This window comes from Alosa alosa, chromosome 2, assembly GCF_017589495.1.
Source record: "Alosa alosa isolate M-15738 ecotype Scorff River chromosome 2, AALO_Geno_1.1, whole genome shotgun sequence".
NCBI classification, from domain to species: Eukaryota; Metazoa; Chordata; class Actinopteri; order Clupeiformes; family Clupeidae; genus Alosa; species Alosa alosa.
Window position 1 is genome coordinate 8,226,478 of NC_063190.1, and position 15,639 is coordinate 8,242,116.

The 15,639-nt window shown below is 41.2% G+C and overlaps 1 protein-coding gene across 1 annotated transcript; it reads right to left on the reverse strand.

Annotated features, from left to right (window-relative positions):
* Positions 1-345: 345 nt before the first annotated feature.
* On the reverse strand, positions 346-11,182 carry vkorc1l1 (vitamin K epoxide reductase complex, subunit 1-like 1). The gene is made up of 3 exons (XM_048230284.1): positions 10,922-11,182; positions 5,861-5,970; positions 346-3,346 (listed from the first exon to the last, which is right to left on the reverse strand). Exons 1-3 carry the CDS (start codon positions 11,110-11,112, stop codon positions 3,120-3,122), a joined length of 528 nt encoding a protein of 175 aa, XP_048086241.1. The 5' UTR covers positions 11,113-11,182; the 3' UTR covers positions 346-3,119.
* Positions 11,183-15,639: the final 4,457 nt, after the last annotated feature.

The window sequence follows — 15,639 nt, forward strand, 5'->3', positions numbered from 1 at the left end:
GTTTTCCTCCAAAATAAAAAGAAACCCTTGATTTTTAAAAAGTGTCAATCAACGATGACAAGGGACCCCAGACTTCTAATCCTTGTTTTTTGTTTTGTTTGCTAAAATAACCTATAATGTTAACAGTCTAGACAGCTAAAGGGCTACACAGCCCCATCACATTGAAAGAAAAACTCACTAGCCTGACAAGACATAAGGAATCAACTTTTCACAGATATTGGGATACAAGGTATCAATAGTCAATAAAATATGCTACCTCTAAATCAGATGAAAATGTGAGGAAAATAAAAAAATGGTATGTGGGAAAACAGAAAAACACAGCAACTAGTGTAACGCCAGACAATGTTTATTTTACGTCTTTTATTGTTTGTTTTTTTTGGTGGGCCTCTGCTAACGGACATCCAATACGCATGTTACATTACACATCTGTAAAATGACCTCCAATCTCATCTGCACATACCTTCTCCAAGGCAAGCAGGAGTGCCTATTCCTGTCAGCTGGACCAACAAGGCTGTGCTGCAGCTCTGACCTGGCCAAGGCCCAGTGGACATACAGAAGGCACTTCTAGTGGACATCATGACTGCAGCAACTCTTTTGCTTGCTAAATTTTGAGGTTCACATTGTGAGCTACATATGAACACAACACCTCTCAGGTCGAGTTTTGCCTGAATTTAAAAGTTATTTTGATCTGATTTAGCCATTTTTTGGATGCCATGAAAACAGGTTTTTGCTAATTGTAGTGTCTTCATAATTAAAAGTGTATTTGTCATTCGGAGCAGTCAAGAAGCAGTCATATGCTGAGGGTTCTCACAGGACTCGGACGAAAAGGCAACAAGTCCTTGCTCTTTATGCTCAGGCCCATGGTAGCAGTTTCTTTGACACATGCTGATAAGCTGTAATCATGAGTAATGGTCTGCCTTTAAAAGGTGTTATTAAACGTGTGGACATACAAGATCTGCAACATTCTCTTTCCAGCGTTTCTAGTGCAGATAAAAACTTTTCACAAAGATCAACTTAAAACAATAAAGTCGAGCGGAACACGCAGCAATCGGTCATTGACTAATCTCTCTGGCTAGTCCTTTCAACCATAGGTGAATGGAAAAAGCTGTATTTTAGCACAAAGAGACAGACTTTATTCACCAGGAATTTCACATGGATTTACAGTGAGAAACCCCTGACCAAAAAGACAACTGTGAAAAAAAATTAATGTGCACATCTTTTTTGACACCCAATTCAGAAGCAGTAATACACATGAACACTGACATCCGCGCTCTGCTGTGTGGGACACCAAATGGCCAACTAGAACCAATCCAACAGTTATTAGTTAGATTGATCTAGGACACAAAACACAGACAAGTAAATGTTGCGCCGCTTGCTCCTGATATCATGCCCTCTGGTAGGAAGGGGAGCACATCTCGTTTACCATGATAGACCGTCAACCAGTAACAAGGCGCTATGATATCTAAAAGCTGTTTCTGCTGGCATCTTCTGTAGCTACTCCTAAAAGCTTGGGATGTTATCAAATAGGGACAATACTGAGAGGTAGTGGCTAGGGCACCGGGCATTGTGGGTAATGTTGTTTCAAATTCAAAAACACAGCAAAACACATTAGACCACTATGGGAGGGATCTAGACCTTGATTACAGCAGTGAAAACATACTCATAACATCTAATAAATTACTGAAGCTAGTATGACATGTTGCATACAAAATAAAAAGTTCAGAGCTGTTTACTGTCGTATCCTTTTACCATATCCTCACCATCCGTCAGCAGGTTATTCAAATGCACACTTTAAGGGGGATGTGTAGTAGTTGTGGTGTACGCTTTCAATGTTAACCACTTTAAGAAACAATGTAAAGTACAGTATTACAAAAAATGCAAGAGGTCATGAGACAGTGACTGCGGAAAGTGAATAATGGGGAGAAGATGAAGTGAAGGTATTTTCACATCAAGGTTCTGTTAGGCACATAAGTCTAATGGTTCTCCTCCTGTGTGTCAGGAATGCTTGGAACAAAAAATATTTACAAGGTTTCAGAAACAAATACAGACGAAGGCGCTATTCTGGAGAGTAGGCTTAGCAGAAGAAAGGGGTCAGGGAAAGGGAGAAAGAGACGGGGGAAAGAAACTCTGGCCCTGAAGACTGGAGGAAAGACTCAAATAGAGGTTGTTCAGATCATGTCAAACCTCAAGTGGTAGGTGTTCTGAACGCATCCAAGCGACAGTATACCTGTTTGCTCACCGTGAGGGACTCACTTAGTGCATGCACATAATCACACCTGTTCACCCAGATGACTTCACAATGCTTCTCCTTAGTTCGGATTTTTTTTGTTCTTTTTTTATCCTTTACATCTGTTTTATCCTTTACACTAAAACACAATCTAGCTTGGAATATTGCTCAGCAGCTATTTACAGATTGCAAAAAAAAAACAACAACAAAAAAACAAAAAAAAAATAACAAAAGAAAAAAGGACAAGGGAACCGATGAACACAAGGTCTCACATTCTCCCATGTTTTTAAAATTAGTGGTCCTCCTCGAAAAAAAAATCACTGTAAACATAAGAAATTACATTTTTTGTTGATGTTAATCCTTATATCTCGTTGTGGAATCATATCAGAGAACTGTACAGTAACCTCATGATCATGCATGTTTATTTTTGTTGAACCCATAATTAGTCTTCTCTCAGTACAGTTTGGGAAACTGGGAGCAGGACTGTCCCCTTGGTTTCAAGTAATCGCCACGCCTCGTCCTGTTGCACCGATGTCTCTCGCTTCTCTCGGCCTCGACTTTCTCTTCAGTAGCAGGAGGTCATCCATGATCAGCACTGGAGATTCTGCAAGTGCTTCTTTTTGTTTTTCTTTTCTTCTTTTAACCCCATCCCTTATCTGAGTATTCGTTTTGGGTAGAGTAAGGGAATCTAACAAAGCGAATATGGACAAATAGATATTTTTTCCGTTTTTAAATCCTTCCTTTGTTTTTGCGACTTGTGATCTCTGGCCCCTAATTTTTCACAATTTTTTTTTAGACACAGAATGAACATTGTATGGAAGCAAGGTCTCCTGGTGGCAAGTCAAAAGTTCAGGTCACATTTTTTTTTTTCCTTGTTTGTTGTTTTTTCCTCTCAGTCCCGCTTGGCTTGAAGCTGTTGCTTCCAAGCCTCATTCAAGTAAACAAGTCGCTTATAGTTGAGGACAAAGAGAATGAAGTTCAGTGCATATGTGGTGACACAGATGACGCAGAAGTCCTTCAGAACGAAGTAGAGAATGTACCCCAGGTAGAGGGATCCCATCACCGAGGCGATGGACGTACTCATGAGGATCAGGGCTGCCATGGCACTCACCGTCATTCCTACACACACACACACACACACACATAAGGGGTCAGAGCCTTGGGAGTGCACACACACACTGCACCTGGTACCTATCACACTTGTGCACATGCACATGGCTTTATGCACGCACGCACGCACACTCTCTCTCTCTCTCTCTCTCTCACACACACACACACACACTGCACTCAACATTGTTCAAACACACACTTGGGTAATCACAAAATGACACACAGATACAGTACATGTGCACTTATTCACACACTGGCCAAGGACTACACTAAGCTTAAACGTGACTGGGGGGAATCTCAGTCACCGAAATATGACCGGCACTATTCACATATCCCCTAATCCCATCAACAACAAGAACCTTATTAGTGCACGTCTGTATAGGAAGCATCTTCATGCAATTAAAATAGGTCTATTACCGTTCCCACCGACCAGCAAGGCCTGAAGGGTTTTTGTTTAGAGTTCATGAAGGAAAAAAGGAGGGGGGGAGGAAATATGAATCTACAGTCAATTCCAACATGTTGCAAATGTTCGGGTCACCCTGCCGAGCAAATAAAAACCTAATGGATAAGGAATAATTCTTTAAGCTAATATTTTCCAAATCAAGTATGGGAACGTATGGTGACTATGTTTTTGACTGAAGCATTCGGCTCACACAAACTGTACCCCCTTAACGACCTGACATCAAACTCCAACTCCAACTCCAGGCTGTACATCCTAAACAGGAAGTAGGGAAACTGCACCCGCGATCTAACCCGTTGAGCTGCTCCTTGAATAGAAGTGACAAGGATTATTGAGAGGGAACACAAGATGATATTTTACCTCAAGGTCCCTACAGTGTGAGCCTGGCTTATCTGGGTGTGCTCTGAGTCATATAAATAAAGTTCAAATTCAGACATCTGACAGGGCAACACACACCCACACACACGCACGCACGCACGCACGCACACACACACACACACACAACCTGTCCTTTTCACACTGAAGCCAGGGATAGGGTACGGCGGTGCTGAAGGTTGCATCATGCCCATCCAGGTGTCCGTTCGCTCACTCGAGCTCTCTGGGCCCTCCACCAAGCCGCCCACTCACTGATGTGTCAGCAGAGAGCGAGTGACCTTTTCCCCACTCCAGCGAGACACAGAGAGCCAGATGGGGGTCTCCTCTGTCCCTCCTTCATAGAGGGCTGTTTCCGTATAAAGGACATTTAACACACACATACACGTGTGCTGTTAGCTGGCTATTTATAGGGACGAGATTTCATTAAGGCAAGGGGGGACAGACAGAGCGCAGCTCTAACAAGGACAGCATGAGGCAGCACGTATGAAGTTTAACACAAGAGGCAACGGTTAAATGGCTGGACCTATACTCCAAACGGATCCAACGACCAATGCAACCTCGATCAGCCCATGATGATTCAAAGTAGAGCCATAAATGCCTTCAGATATATGGGTCTTAATCAGTTTCATCTCTATAGGCCCCACATACTGAATGCTTTTATGAAAGCAAATCAGGTTATATTTGTTATCATTCATTCATGCCTGATAAGGCCACCAGGGGAGAACTTGTATGGCTATCTTTGGGATCACATTTGAATGGCCATTTGACTCCCAATACTGTCCTGACAAACTTCATACCACACAGTTAGATATGGAAGAAAGCCTGTTTGGTATGAACGCTCATGTGAACGCACAGGTGCCAGAAACAGCACATAATAATTCCAGGGCAAAAGTACCTGGATATGGACAATGACCTGACTCCGCTTTAAAACTCATCCCTGCGGTGGGCTTCCAGTGGCCTAGTCAATGGTGTGCTCCAATGATGAACTCTCTGCCCACTGGGTTAATTGTGGACAGCAGTAGTCAGAACCCATATACGGTATCACCTGAGAACTAAGCGTTTGAGCGACCACTGAAATGTTCACATGCACGCATGTTGCACTGTGCCTGTTGCCACAGGTTGAGCTGTAGAGTACCTATCAATCTGACGTTGGACAGCTGCACGCAAGGTGCAAGATTCCTTAAAAAGAGAACACGTATTTATCTGAGAGACATGAACAGTTGTGGGCTCGAAGTTAAGAGCCGCTGTGTAAGCACGTCTCAGATTACGCACCAACTTTTGAGCCTTCACCCACTGACCTGGAGACGACCACAATGCACCTCATAATAGAAAGGAGCAGCCAATGTTAAAAAATGAAATAAGATGCTTGGTGACACTGGGCTGCAGTACTGTGGCTTTACAGCTGCTAATTGTCCACAGTAGCTTTCTGTATTAGTTTCACAGGCTTGGACACCAAGCCACCACACCATTCTTGAAGAGCAGATTGACTAAACATATACTTTACACATACACGGCACATATACTTTACACAAACACAGCACATTTTAACCAACAACTGGTTTGTGTGGGCAGTGGAACAGATGCAGACAAAGATCCTATGACTGATACATACTCGTACAAAAAACCCAACTACATTTCTGTCAAGAAAACTCTTAGCTACTGTTAACCTGGCAACAAGACATACTCACCAAGCAACAGCTGCAAGATGTAAAAGATGATTCCGTACACACTGTTTGGCTGGTTCATCGCGCTGTCATTTCCAAAGATGGAGCCCAAGAGCCCGAATCCTCGCCCCCATCTGGAACAGAGATCATAAATAACGAATATAAATAAAAAAAGAGTTTGTGATGCGGGACAGCTCTGTTGGGGCTTTTTCATAGTGCAGACATATTCCACATGACACAGGGAAGATATATTTCATTTATGCAGGACACAATTATTAAATGCAAACGCAGAATAATGTGTAAAACCTGGGGCAATTCTGAAATTCTGTGGTTTAAAGGAGAAGTTTCCCTCTTTTGTAATTTTTTATTTCCAAAATAGCCTTGCCAAATTTCAATTTAAAACCTCAAGTCATTTTTTCTGTTCAACTGACACTTGAAAACAGACAACTGGTATCTCGTGTATCCAAAAGTATGTTGGGTGCTCTTGGACACAGGGGGTAAATAATAATCATGTAACGATTCTTCCTCTTTGTTTAAAACAAACAACAAAGAAAATCAACAAACACACAGAGCACAAAATAACCCTCCCTACACGACCAAGAACTCATCCTATCACATCACACTATAAATCCTCTGTAACCTCTGGTAACTGAATAACCTTTGTTCCGCTGGGCCCTACAAGTCATGTTCTTGTAGAGTTCATCTGGCTTGGCCAGCTCTGCCTGTTCCAGTCAGCGAACAGAAGATAATCTACTACTCCGGCTGGAAGGGCCTGTGACGCAACCCCCGGGCCCTCGTTCGGTGGCTCCAGACCACTCCCCGCTTCCTCTCAGAAATCACGCCATTGAATTGTTGAGGGTGGACTTTGATCAACATGCTTTTAGGACCTGTCCTAAATCTGTATTAAAATGTGCAGTGAAGGGTGACTTGAGTTAATATCTATAAAATATTGACAAAAACCTAACACTTTCTCTGATTTACTGAAGCGGTCAGACACAGCTCTTACGATCATTGGTTCAATTTTTCTTCTTCGGTGAAATCGAGACATTAACAATGCATGCAGAGGGTTACTGGGATTGAGGTATGGAACTACCGGACAGTTTATTACGCAATATGTTATAGCCTGAGCTAGTTCCTATGTAATCTACCTAATAAAGTGATTAGACACATTCCAGTTGCATGGGTACTGCTGTATTGTGCCAAGCCATTCACATCTGATACATTGGATCAAAAGCAATGTGCTTGGTACTGTTTTGTAATTATATAATTCATAAGACAACCTGATGTCACCCCAGAGTGTAGCAGTGTAATTCACAGTTTCAAAAAGGTGCTACACAAAGACCACAGTACCCCATGCTGACCCTTTTGTCAAAACATCTGATATACAGCTGAACCACCTTCACCTGAGGCACTTCACTACTTTCGGGCCTCATTCGTTCAGCGTGGTTAAGGTCCCGAGGCACACTGATCTTTCTCTACAGGTGGGTGAACACAGCAGCTGTGCCAATTTGCATTTTCTTTATTTTAAAATAACTTGACAAATGCATGCAGAATGATCTGTCTGAATGTGCAGAATCAACTGTCTGTGTCGGACACAACTGATTATGCAGTATATAAGTTATAAATGATCAGTGACAAACAGCTTTCTGTCTTTTCAGTTGCAAGGCATTTAGATGCTGTGAATTCAGAATTTCTCAGGGTTTAAATATACTCCAAAATGTCTTTGTTTACGCAGCACAGATCTGAGTGTCTGAGATATGTGTCTACAGTACAAGTATACTAGTTTTGTGTCTCAGCAGCACATAAGCTCAATCACACTGTTTGAAACAACTTCTCAGCATTATGTGAATCTAATTACTCTTTCATTGAAAAACGTTCCTCTGCTCCTTCATAAAATGTTTCAATCTCCCTAAATAGCAATAGCTTCCTTTAACTACCGTTGCTGGTAATCTAATAAGCTATGATTTGATGAAGCATTCCCCTTTAGCATGCGGTGCACACACTAATTAAGAATTGGATTCAATGTGTGGCGGTAGCTGACTTGGACAACGGGGGGGGGTGGGGGGCTTGTCACTTTAAGACGTTCGTGAGGGAACCCTTGCAATTATGATTGTAACACAGTTAAAAGGCTGCTGATGTGTGGATGATGCAATTCATAACGTTTTCTACATAGTTAAAATAAAGGTTCGTACTTCTCCTTGGGACAAGCACTTTTGAATTTTGGAAAACACTTTTCCATTTACATCGGGATTTTGCAAACATTCAGTGTCAGAGTCAATAAAATGAGCCCTTCAACGAAATTGACAAGCAGCTGTAAGTAGGCTAAGCATGCTAAGACATCCAAACAGTATTCTAATGTTAGCTTTGAGATACTGCTTGATTGCATAACTTAACTTAGTCTCCTCAATGTAGCCTACATGTGATAAGACCTTAGCAGAGTTAACTTTAATGCAGCAGTTTTGAACAAATTTGCGCAGCATGGTCACGATGCTAAGCGGATTTGATAGCAATTTAGCCAGACGTCTTCTATGCAATGCTTCTATGTGGCAACAACAATCCTTCAACAATCGTGAATATTTTGTTAAATGCACATGCAGAGGAGGGGCAGCGGGCTACGAGAGAAAGCGGGGCTGGGCAAGTTAAGGCTGCGTGTGTAAAAAGCACAGCTGCAAGGATTTGATCTTATATTTAATTTAAATTAAATTAAATTGAATTAAACATAGAATATTAATGTGTGGCGGCCGGTTTTGATTTAATGGCGCCCCGCCACAGATTAGTCAATGTATGGGAAACACTGTAATTTCACCAAATTACACAATTTCACAGTGAATCAGGAAAAGCCATAGTATAGTGTGTGTCTGTAGTGTGTACTAGAACTCGGTGTTCCTTATTATGTCAAACTTGTCCGTGCCTAAACCATTTGACTTGAGCGACCTTGTGCAGTTTAAGTTAGTCTTACAACTGGACATAGTGTTTCCCATACATTGACCTATTTGTGGCGGCCCACCACAATATCAACTTTGACCACCACACAATGATTTTCCAGGTTGTACTAAATTGTGCTTAAATCTGGTTAGCATCATAACCACACTGTGCTAATTGTTAAAAACTGTTGTATTCAAGTTAATTCTGCAAAACCAACCACCACAAATGGAATTCAATTCTGTGGGAAACACTGGGACACCAACATTTTCTAGGTGCTGACGAGACTGGCTGTGACACAAGCCCAACTCACCACCATGGCTCCAAAACAGGAATGACAAATCCTTGAAAAGAAGAACTGTAACAGAATAGCTATGTTGTATTTTTTTGGTTAGAGAAAAATGAGACTACCTCTTCCCTCTGAAGGAATAACCTCTTTCAACAGAACATTCTCCAGTTGGTACAACTCTTAACATAGTTACAGGCCGTCACATGATAAACTCTCCAGAGATTGTTGTGATCAATGCCCTCAGACTCTCTGGCTCTCTACAGAAGCATCCCAAAGACACAAATCACAGGGCAAGGATACTGATTTACATGTTATACATAGATACAGATGATTTAATTTAATGTATCAAACTATTTACTGATTTTGTTCAATTTGGTGTGCTTCAGCATGTCTGTAATGATTACCAGTGTAAAAACCAGTAGCCTACTTTGAGAGTAAAATGATATCCCGTAAAGTAGCCTATTTATTGTCATTATACAGAAGTCAAGGACAATTTCATTTCTGCTAGAATAAAACAAATAGACCTTCATTTTTCACCTAAACTTGTAGGCCATCTCCATGATTTAACTCACATGACAGGCCCCTGAAGCTGAGTTTGCTTGAAAAAGAGCGAAAAGATCAGCAGAGTCTTCCTCATGACACTCCCAAAAAAAGAACAGACTAACTAACTTTCAACATAACAAACTACAGTCACACATAGGTAGGCAGCACTAATACAAGCAGAAAATGTAGGCCTAAAGCATTTGAAATTATTAAGGACATGCCTGCATGTGGCATTATCAAACACTCAAGTATGTTGTGTTATCGGAACAAATGTGGTCAGTGTGCTAGTAAATAGTAATTTGACCCAAATGACAAGAAAAACATTTCGCAACAACCTTTTATCACAACCCCATAACCAAATCATGAATGTGAGAACCCAGACAGATTATGAACACTGTCAGACATTACATGTAGCTAAGAAAGAACAGGGTGACATTTCACATGTTCTTATATGAATGAAGTTACGAGTTAATCTATAGAGTGGGAGAGTGAGGAGACTACTAAAATGCACGATAAAAGTTGTCATTTTAGATTATAAAGTATGGTGCATTGGTCCTTACACGGCGTCATCACTCTCAAGCCACAGGCTCTGGAGGCTGACTGCGCCTTTCGCCGCCAATCATATGCATCGAATAACCTCAGGATCGTTTTCTCATAAACATAAACTACGATAGGCCGCAGTGAAATAAAACTCGTTTGGTTGGAAAGTCGGGGGGAGCGACAAATCAAAGATAACTGAATAAGCAAAGCGAAATACCTCAAGCCAGAGAGGGTTAAAGCGGTTCAACATGACATGGCTAACTTAGATTTGCTACCAGTTATCATAGCTAGCGATAGCTAACGTTAGTTATTAAACCACAATGAACTGGTGTTAGCCAGCTGAATGATCAGTTGATGACAAACGTATATTCAGATCAAGCATTGACAGTATTTCAAGGCATAATAGCAAAATGATGTCAGTTAAACAGCATAACTAAGCTACCTTGCTGATATATAACCACTTTAGCACCTAGCTAGAGTGTCAATTGGGCAAATAGCTAATGTTAACTGGTTATGCTAGCTGCCTAGTAGCTAGCTATGCAAAATTAATGTTACTGTAAACATTTCATATCGTTTAATAAGTAAATAATGCACCAACTGACAAACACATCAGTCAGAAAATGAACGTCACCTTGCAAAACGCGTGCTGAAATGTATTAACCTGTATGCTTGTATGGTAAGTAATGTTAGCTACGACCAAAGACCGCTGTTTCAGTAAGCTAATAGCCAGCTAACGCTGCTAACTCACTTACAAATAGCGCCTCAGCCCATTGAATTGAACGTTACAGTACCTGGAGGTGAAGACTTTGGAACAGCTTATTGAGTTGCTCAAGTCGCATAGTGCCCGATAATTCGAGTCCTTTTCGTTTTCTCGTTCTACATGAAAGGCGTATAAAGATAACATAATGCCAAGTAGGCATACAAGGAACCTGACTATTCTTTCCCATCGAGGGGTGGACACTCTCAGGACGGGCGCCGCCATTTTTCCCGGCCTTGCTCTCACACGCAGCCTCCTACCATTGAGGGCTACGAGTTCTGCTACGTGTAAAAGCGTCAGGATGTGCAACTCCACCAGGGGCGTGTCACCCGTCTCGCCACCTCTCGTCCACTAGGGGCTAACTGTGCTTACATAACAAAAGTAGGAATTCCATATCATTGGCTCTCAAAGGTTTGACACAAATTATGAAGAATTTGACAAAGCGGTAGTCCCACACCCGCAATTGCCGGATCAGATATTTAATCTACGCCCACCTTTTTGATAAAAGTGTTGTATTAAGTCCTTTTTAGCCTACTGGGTGCTGAAAAATCACATTTGGGCTTCATTTGGCAAATCAAAATTATGTTGACCTTATGCAGACTAGCCTATACACTGGCAGGCCTAACTCATCTTTGCCATCAGACACCAATTACCTCAGCCATACGGTTATAACCTAGTCTGCCCTCTATTTTGATAGGCACTTCAGATTCAGTGTTTTAGACAGTATGTAGGTTTTACAGTGCTGACTGCTTGTGCTACTATACCATAAGCTAACAGACTGTAAAGCCTGGTAAGCCTGCATTCAGAGAGAGCACCTATATCTCTTATCATGGAAAAATTATGTAGGCCTAGACCAGGGTGATGATAAATACTCACTGGAAATTGTGCACCCCTCCTCTGGAATAATCTCTCTCCCTCCCTATATTCGATTAGCAGACACCCTCCCTATTTTTAAGTCTAGACTTAAAACCTCTTTAGTGCTTCCAATAGTTAGGTATGGTGCAGTGTGGAACTTCAACCACCTCAGGTTTTTTTTGGAATGGACCACCCTGCTGTGTCGTCGTGTGGCTGGCACCCCAGTCATGCGTGCAATGGTGGTCACTGACCATACCTGCGCTGGTGCTGACTACCCTTCACTATTATGCTGCTATAGTATAGCGCTGTCATGGACTTTTCATGTGTGAAGAGGGGTTGTACGGCGTGTACAACCCCTCTTCTCTCCCTCCTACCTCTTCTCTCTGTCTTGCTGTTCAACTCCCTCTTCTCCCCCTTGCTCTCTCAACTCTCCCTCTCTTGCCTTTTCTCAATTTAGTATAACACTATATACTACTTAATATTAACCATAATGCCTTATAATAATACTAACCCACTCTATATCTGTCTTTCTTCACCTTTACCTCACTTGTGAGGTAAACCAGCCATCAGCCATCCTTGTGTTTGGCCCTCATCGCACCTGAAGTCCCTAATTATCATGTACAGACCTTACTGCCATGTAACTGACCCTAGACAGATGGGTCAGGCCCTTGAGGCGTGGATCTGCTCGAGGTTTCTTCCTATGTATTTCCAATTCTAGGGTTTTTTTCCTCGCCCCTGTTACTCATGTTCTCTCTCTGAATGTTTTAACACTCTGTAAAGCGCCATGAGACATGTGTAATCTTTTGGCGCTCTGTAAGTGAAATTAAATTGAAATTTAATTGCATCAATGGTTAGCCTACACTGAAGGTTCAGTAGGGTGATTTAGGCAAACATTCTTGATGTGATCATTTTCTTTTCATACATGTCACAAGGACTGAATAGGCTTAGCCTACTGCTTAATTAAAGTTGTTCAACCAAAATATTGTAAATCAAAATATAAGCACAAATATGGGCCTAGTAGTACTCTAGCGCTTTGACAAATGGAAATGTATGTTTTGTCAGGTCAAAACAAAACCAGTCTCATCCCAAGCAAACTCACACTGCCCCACAGTGGTGTCAAACGGACTCGTATTATCAACTGAGGTCAGTGAGGAGTGATCATGGGAAATGTAAATAAACGTTTCCTCTACCAACAGTTTTGGTATGGAGCAAACAGTATTGCGCCAACAACCTGCGTGCGTCAGTTCCAAAAATCTAATCAATCGGCAACATTGGTGTGCAAGTTCATTCTTGATTGAAGCACTCAGAAATCTGAAATCTGAATTTCACTATGGGCATGCATGTGGAGTATTTTTTTTTATTTGACAGCACTGCAGTGCATCACAGCAGATGCCCTTCCTGCATTTAGCCAGAGCCCTATTTAGGATGATTATTATTGGCTGCTTCTTTTGACTAAAGAAGGTTAAAGTATCACAGACAGACTAAAATTACACGCTTTTTTCCGGAATCCATCAGTTATCCTTTTTGCTTTTACTGTTTAAATAGGCATTTATAACCAAAATATATCAACCAGAGATAGACCAAAAATAATTGGACAATACGATTCCTTTGAATAAGGAAGTTCACATTGATAGGTTGAGCGCAGTGAATACGCAGCCAATCAATGTAGTTGGATGATATACGTAGGAATAAAAACTGAATGACATCATCTTGTTTACACACAGAAGAACATTCTGCACCTTGGACGGACTGTGTTGTGGTAGAGAAAACGTTAATATATCGATTTGAAAACATGGCAACTGATGTTGAACGGTTGACTTCTTTTGAGGAGGCGCATTACGACCAGTATGAATATTACAATCTTAACGACTATTCTTGTCACGCTGGAGGAAAAGGAAGAACCAAGAAAGAAATTGGATTAAACACCAATCGCCATTTGCCAGCTGGCCACGAGCGCAAAATAGCTGAAAAACTCCGTAACAGTGAACTGAAACGTCGGAGGACCAAAAGCTGTTCGTCTTGAAATGTGGATTTTGGTAAGATGACATCAAAAAAGCAACTTAAATCCGATGTTTGGGACAGAATTGCTTTGGGCTTTGTTTCTTGCTTGGTCAGCGTTGGATGAAAACATTCACATGTCGGGGCATGTTTTGTAGGCCCACTGTTGTGTAACAAGAACATTCTTTCATGAACCTGTATTTTGTTCACTGTTAGTTCAGAACATTTCCTTGTAGACTATGGCATGCAATGTAGGCTAATGTCACGGCTGTATTGTTTTGTTTTTGCAGAACCCACTTGGCCAAGATGTGAAACTGGAACGTGGTCCAATTGTTTGTCTGCCTTTTCCCTTCAAATCGAGTGGATCATGGCGACTCTAGTCCAGCCTAAAAAAAAAGGAGGCTTCGGATTCTGTCACGAGTCTAGCCTACTCGCCTATTCCTCCCGCCCCCGTGTCGGGTTACAGCTGTATGCAAGAATAGCTTGTTTTTGGGTGTTGACTGTCTTAAGTGTTTGGTGTTATGAGGCACTTTTATGATGTTTTAACATTGTGTTTATTACTAAATAAAAAAAGTAAAATAAAACCTTCCATTTTATGTTGTGTTCTTATATGGGTTCAAGATGCATCAATATGTGCTTTTCTCCATCTCGGAAAAAGTTACACAGAAGCATGCTGTGGTAAACCATCATTTTATCAACCATCATAGCTTTTCTATGAAGTGAGCTGGGTCTAGTTTTGAAGCAAACAAATTACACCCGGTGCTTTTTTTCTTTCAATCCAGTGGGAGGCGACAAAGATCTGCCATCAGTCAGGACTGTAGCTTCCAGACCTGTAGACGGTTGAAGCAATACCTTTTATGTTGATCACATTACATTTTATATATCTTAATGTGTTCTCTTTGGTCTGTACATAGACTCATCAGAGTAATGACAGTTTACAAATCTACAGTATGTTTATGACCAGTGATGCTACTATACTTTGCTCTTGATTGATGCTCATGAACATCAGATATTAGCATGCTTTCAGGTTAAAACTGGATCCTGCCCAAAGCCAAATGTTTCTGAATGGGTGCATTCAAACATGACCCCTATATAAATTCTCCAGAAATGGTTTTAAATGTCTCAATGGTCTATACATGGGGCGACTTTTTAAGCAATGTTGCTGAGCAACCATATAGCCAGTTCCATTTATACTGATTGGATGATCATGATGATTTGTCTCCTGTTGATTAAAGTTCTCCAGAAAAGTTGTTTCCCAATAACAATGGGAACATGCCAGAACCACAATAATGAGAAAAATTGCCCCATGTATCATCAGCTTAACAGGTAAACTTTTTCCACCCTGACAGGATAAGATGACACACAAACAAGCAAAGCAAAAATAATTAAGTATAAATTTCCTAGTTATAACAGAAGTATACCACCAGTTCTCTCTCTCTCTGAGTGTAATCTGATGTCAAAAATGTTGCAGCTTTAAAAGGTACAGTCCAAGACTTGAATCCAATACACTTCTCAAATTCATTAAATTGGTCCTCTAGCTGTCCATTCTGTGTGTGCAAACTCAAGCTTTCTTACTCAGTCTTGTATGTGGGAAACCACACCACAGGACTGCACTAGAACCACAGACTGCAATTTTAAACCCATAGAGTAAGATAATAGGTGCATTCGGACACAACAGTTCTAGGAACACAGTTCTACTAACTACTGTAACTGGAGAGGCTACACCTACAACTACAGTTCCTAGGGCTTTTTTTCTGTTCACATTCACACACTAGGAACTCTGAGATGACTTCACACATTAGTAGCCCAATGATTACATAGCCATAAAGTAATGAAACGGACAGGATTGCTATTTAGTTACTAGCTACCAGCATTGTTAATACAATTTATTCTCATCAT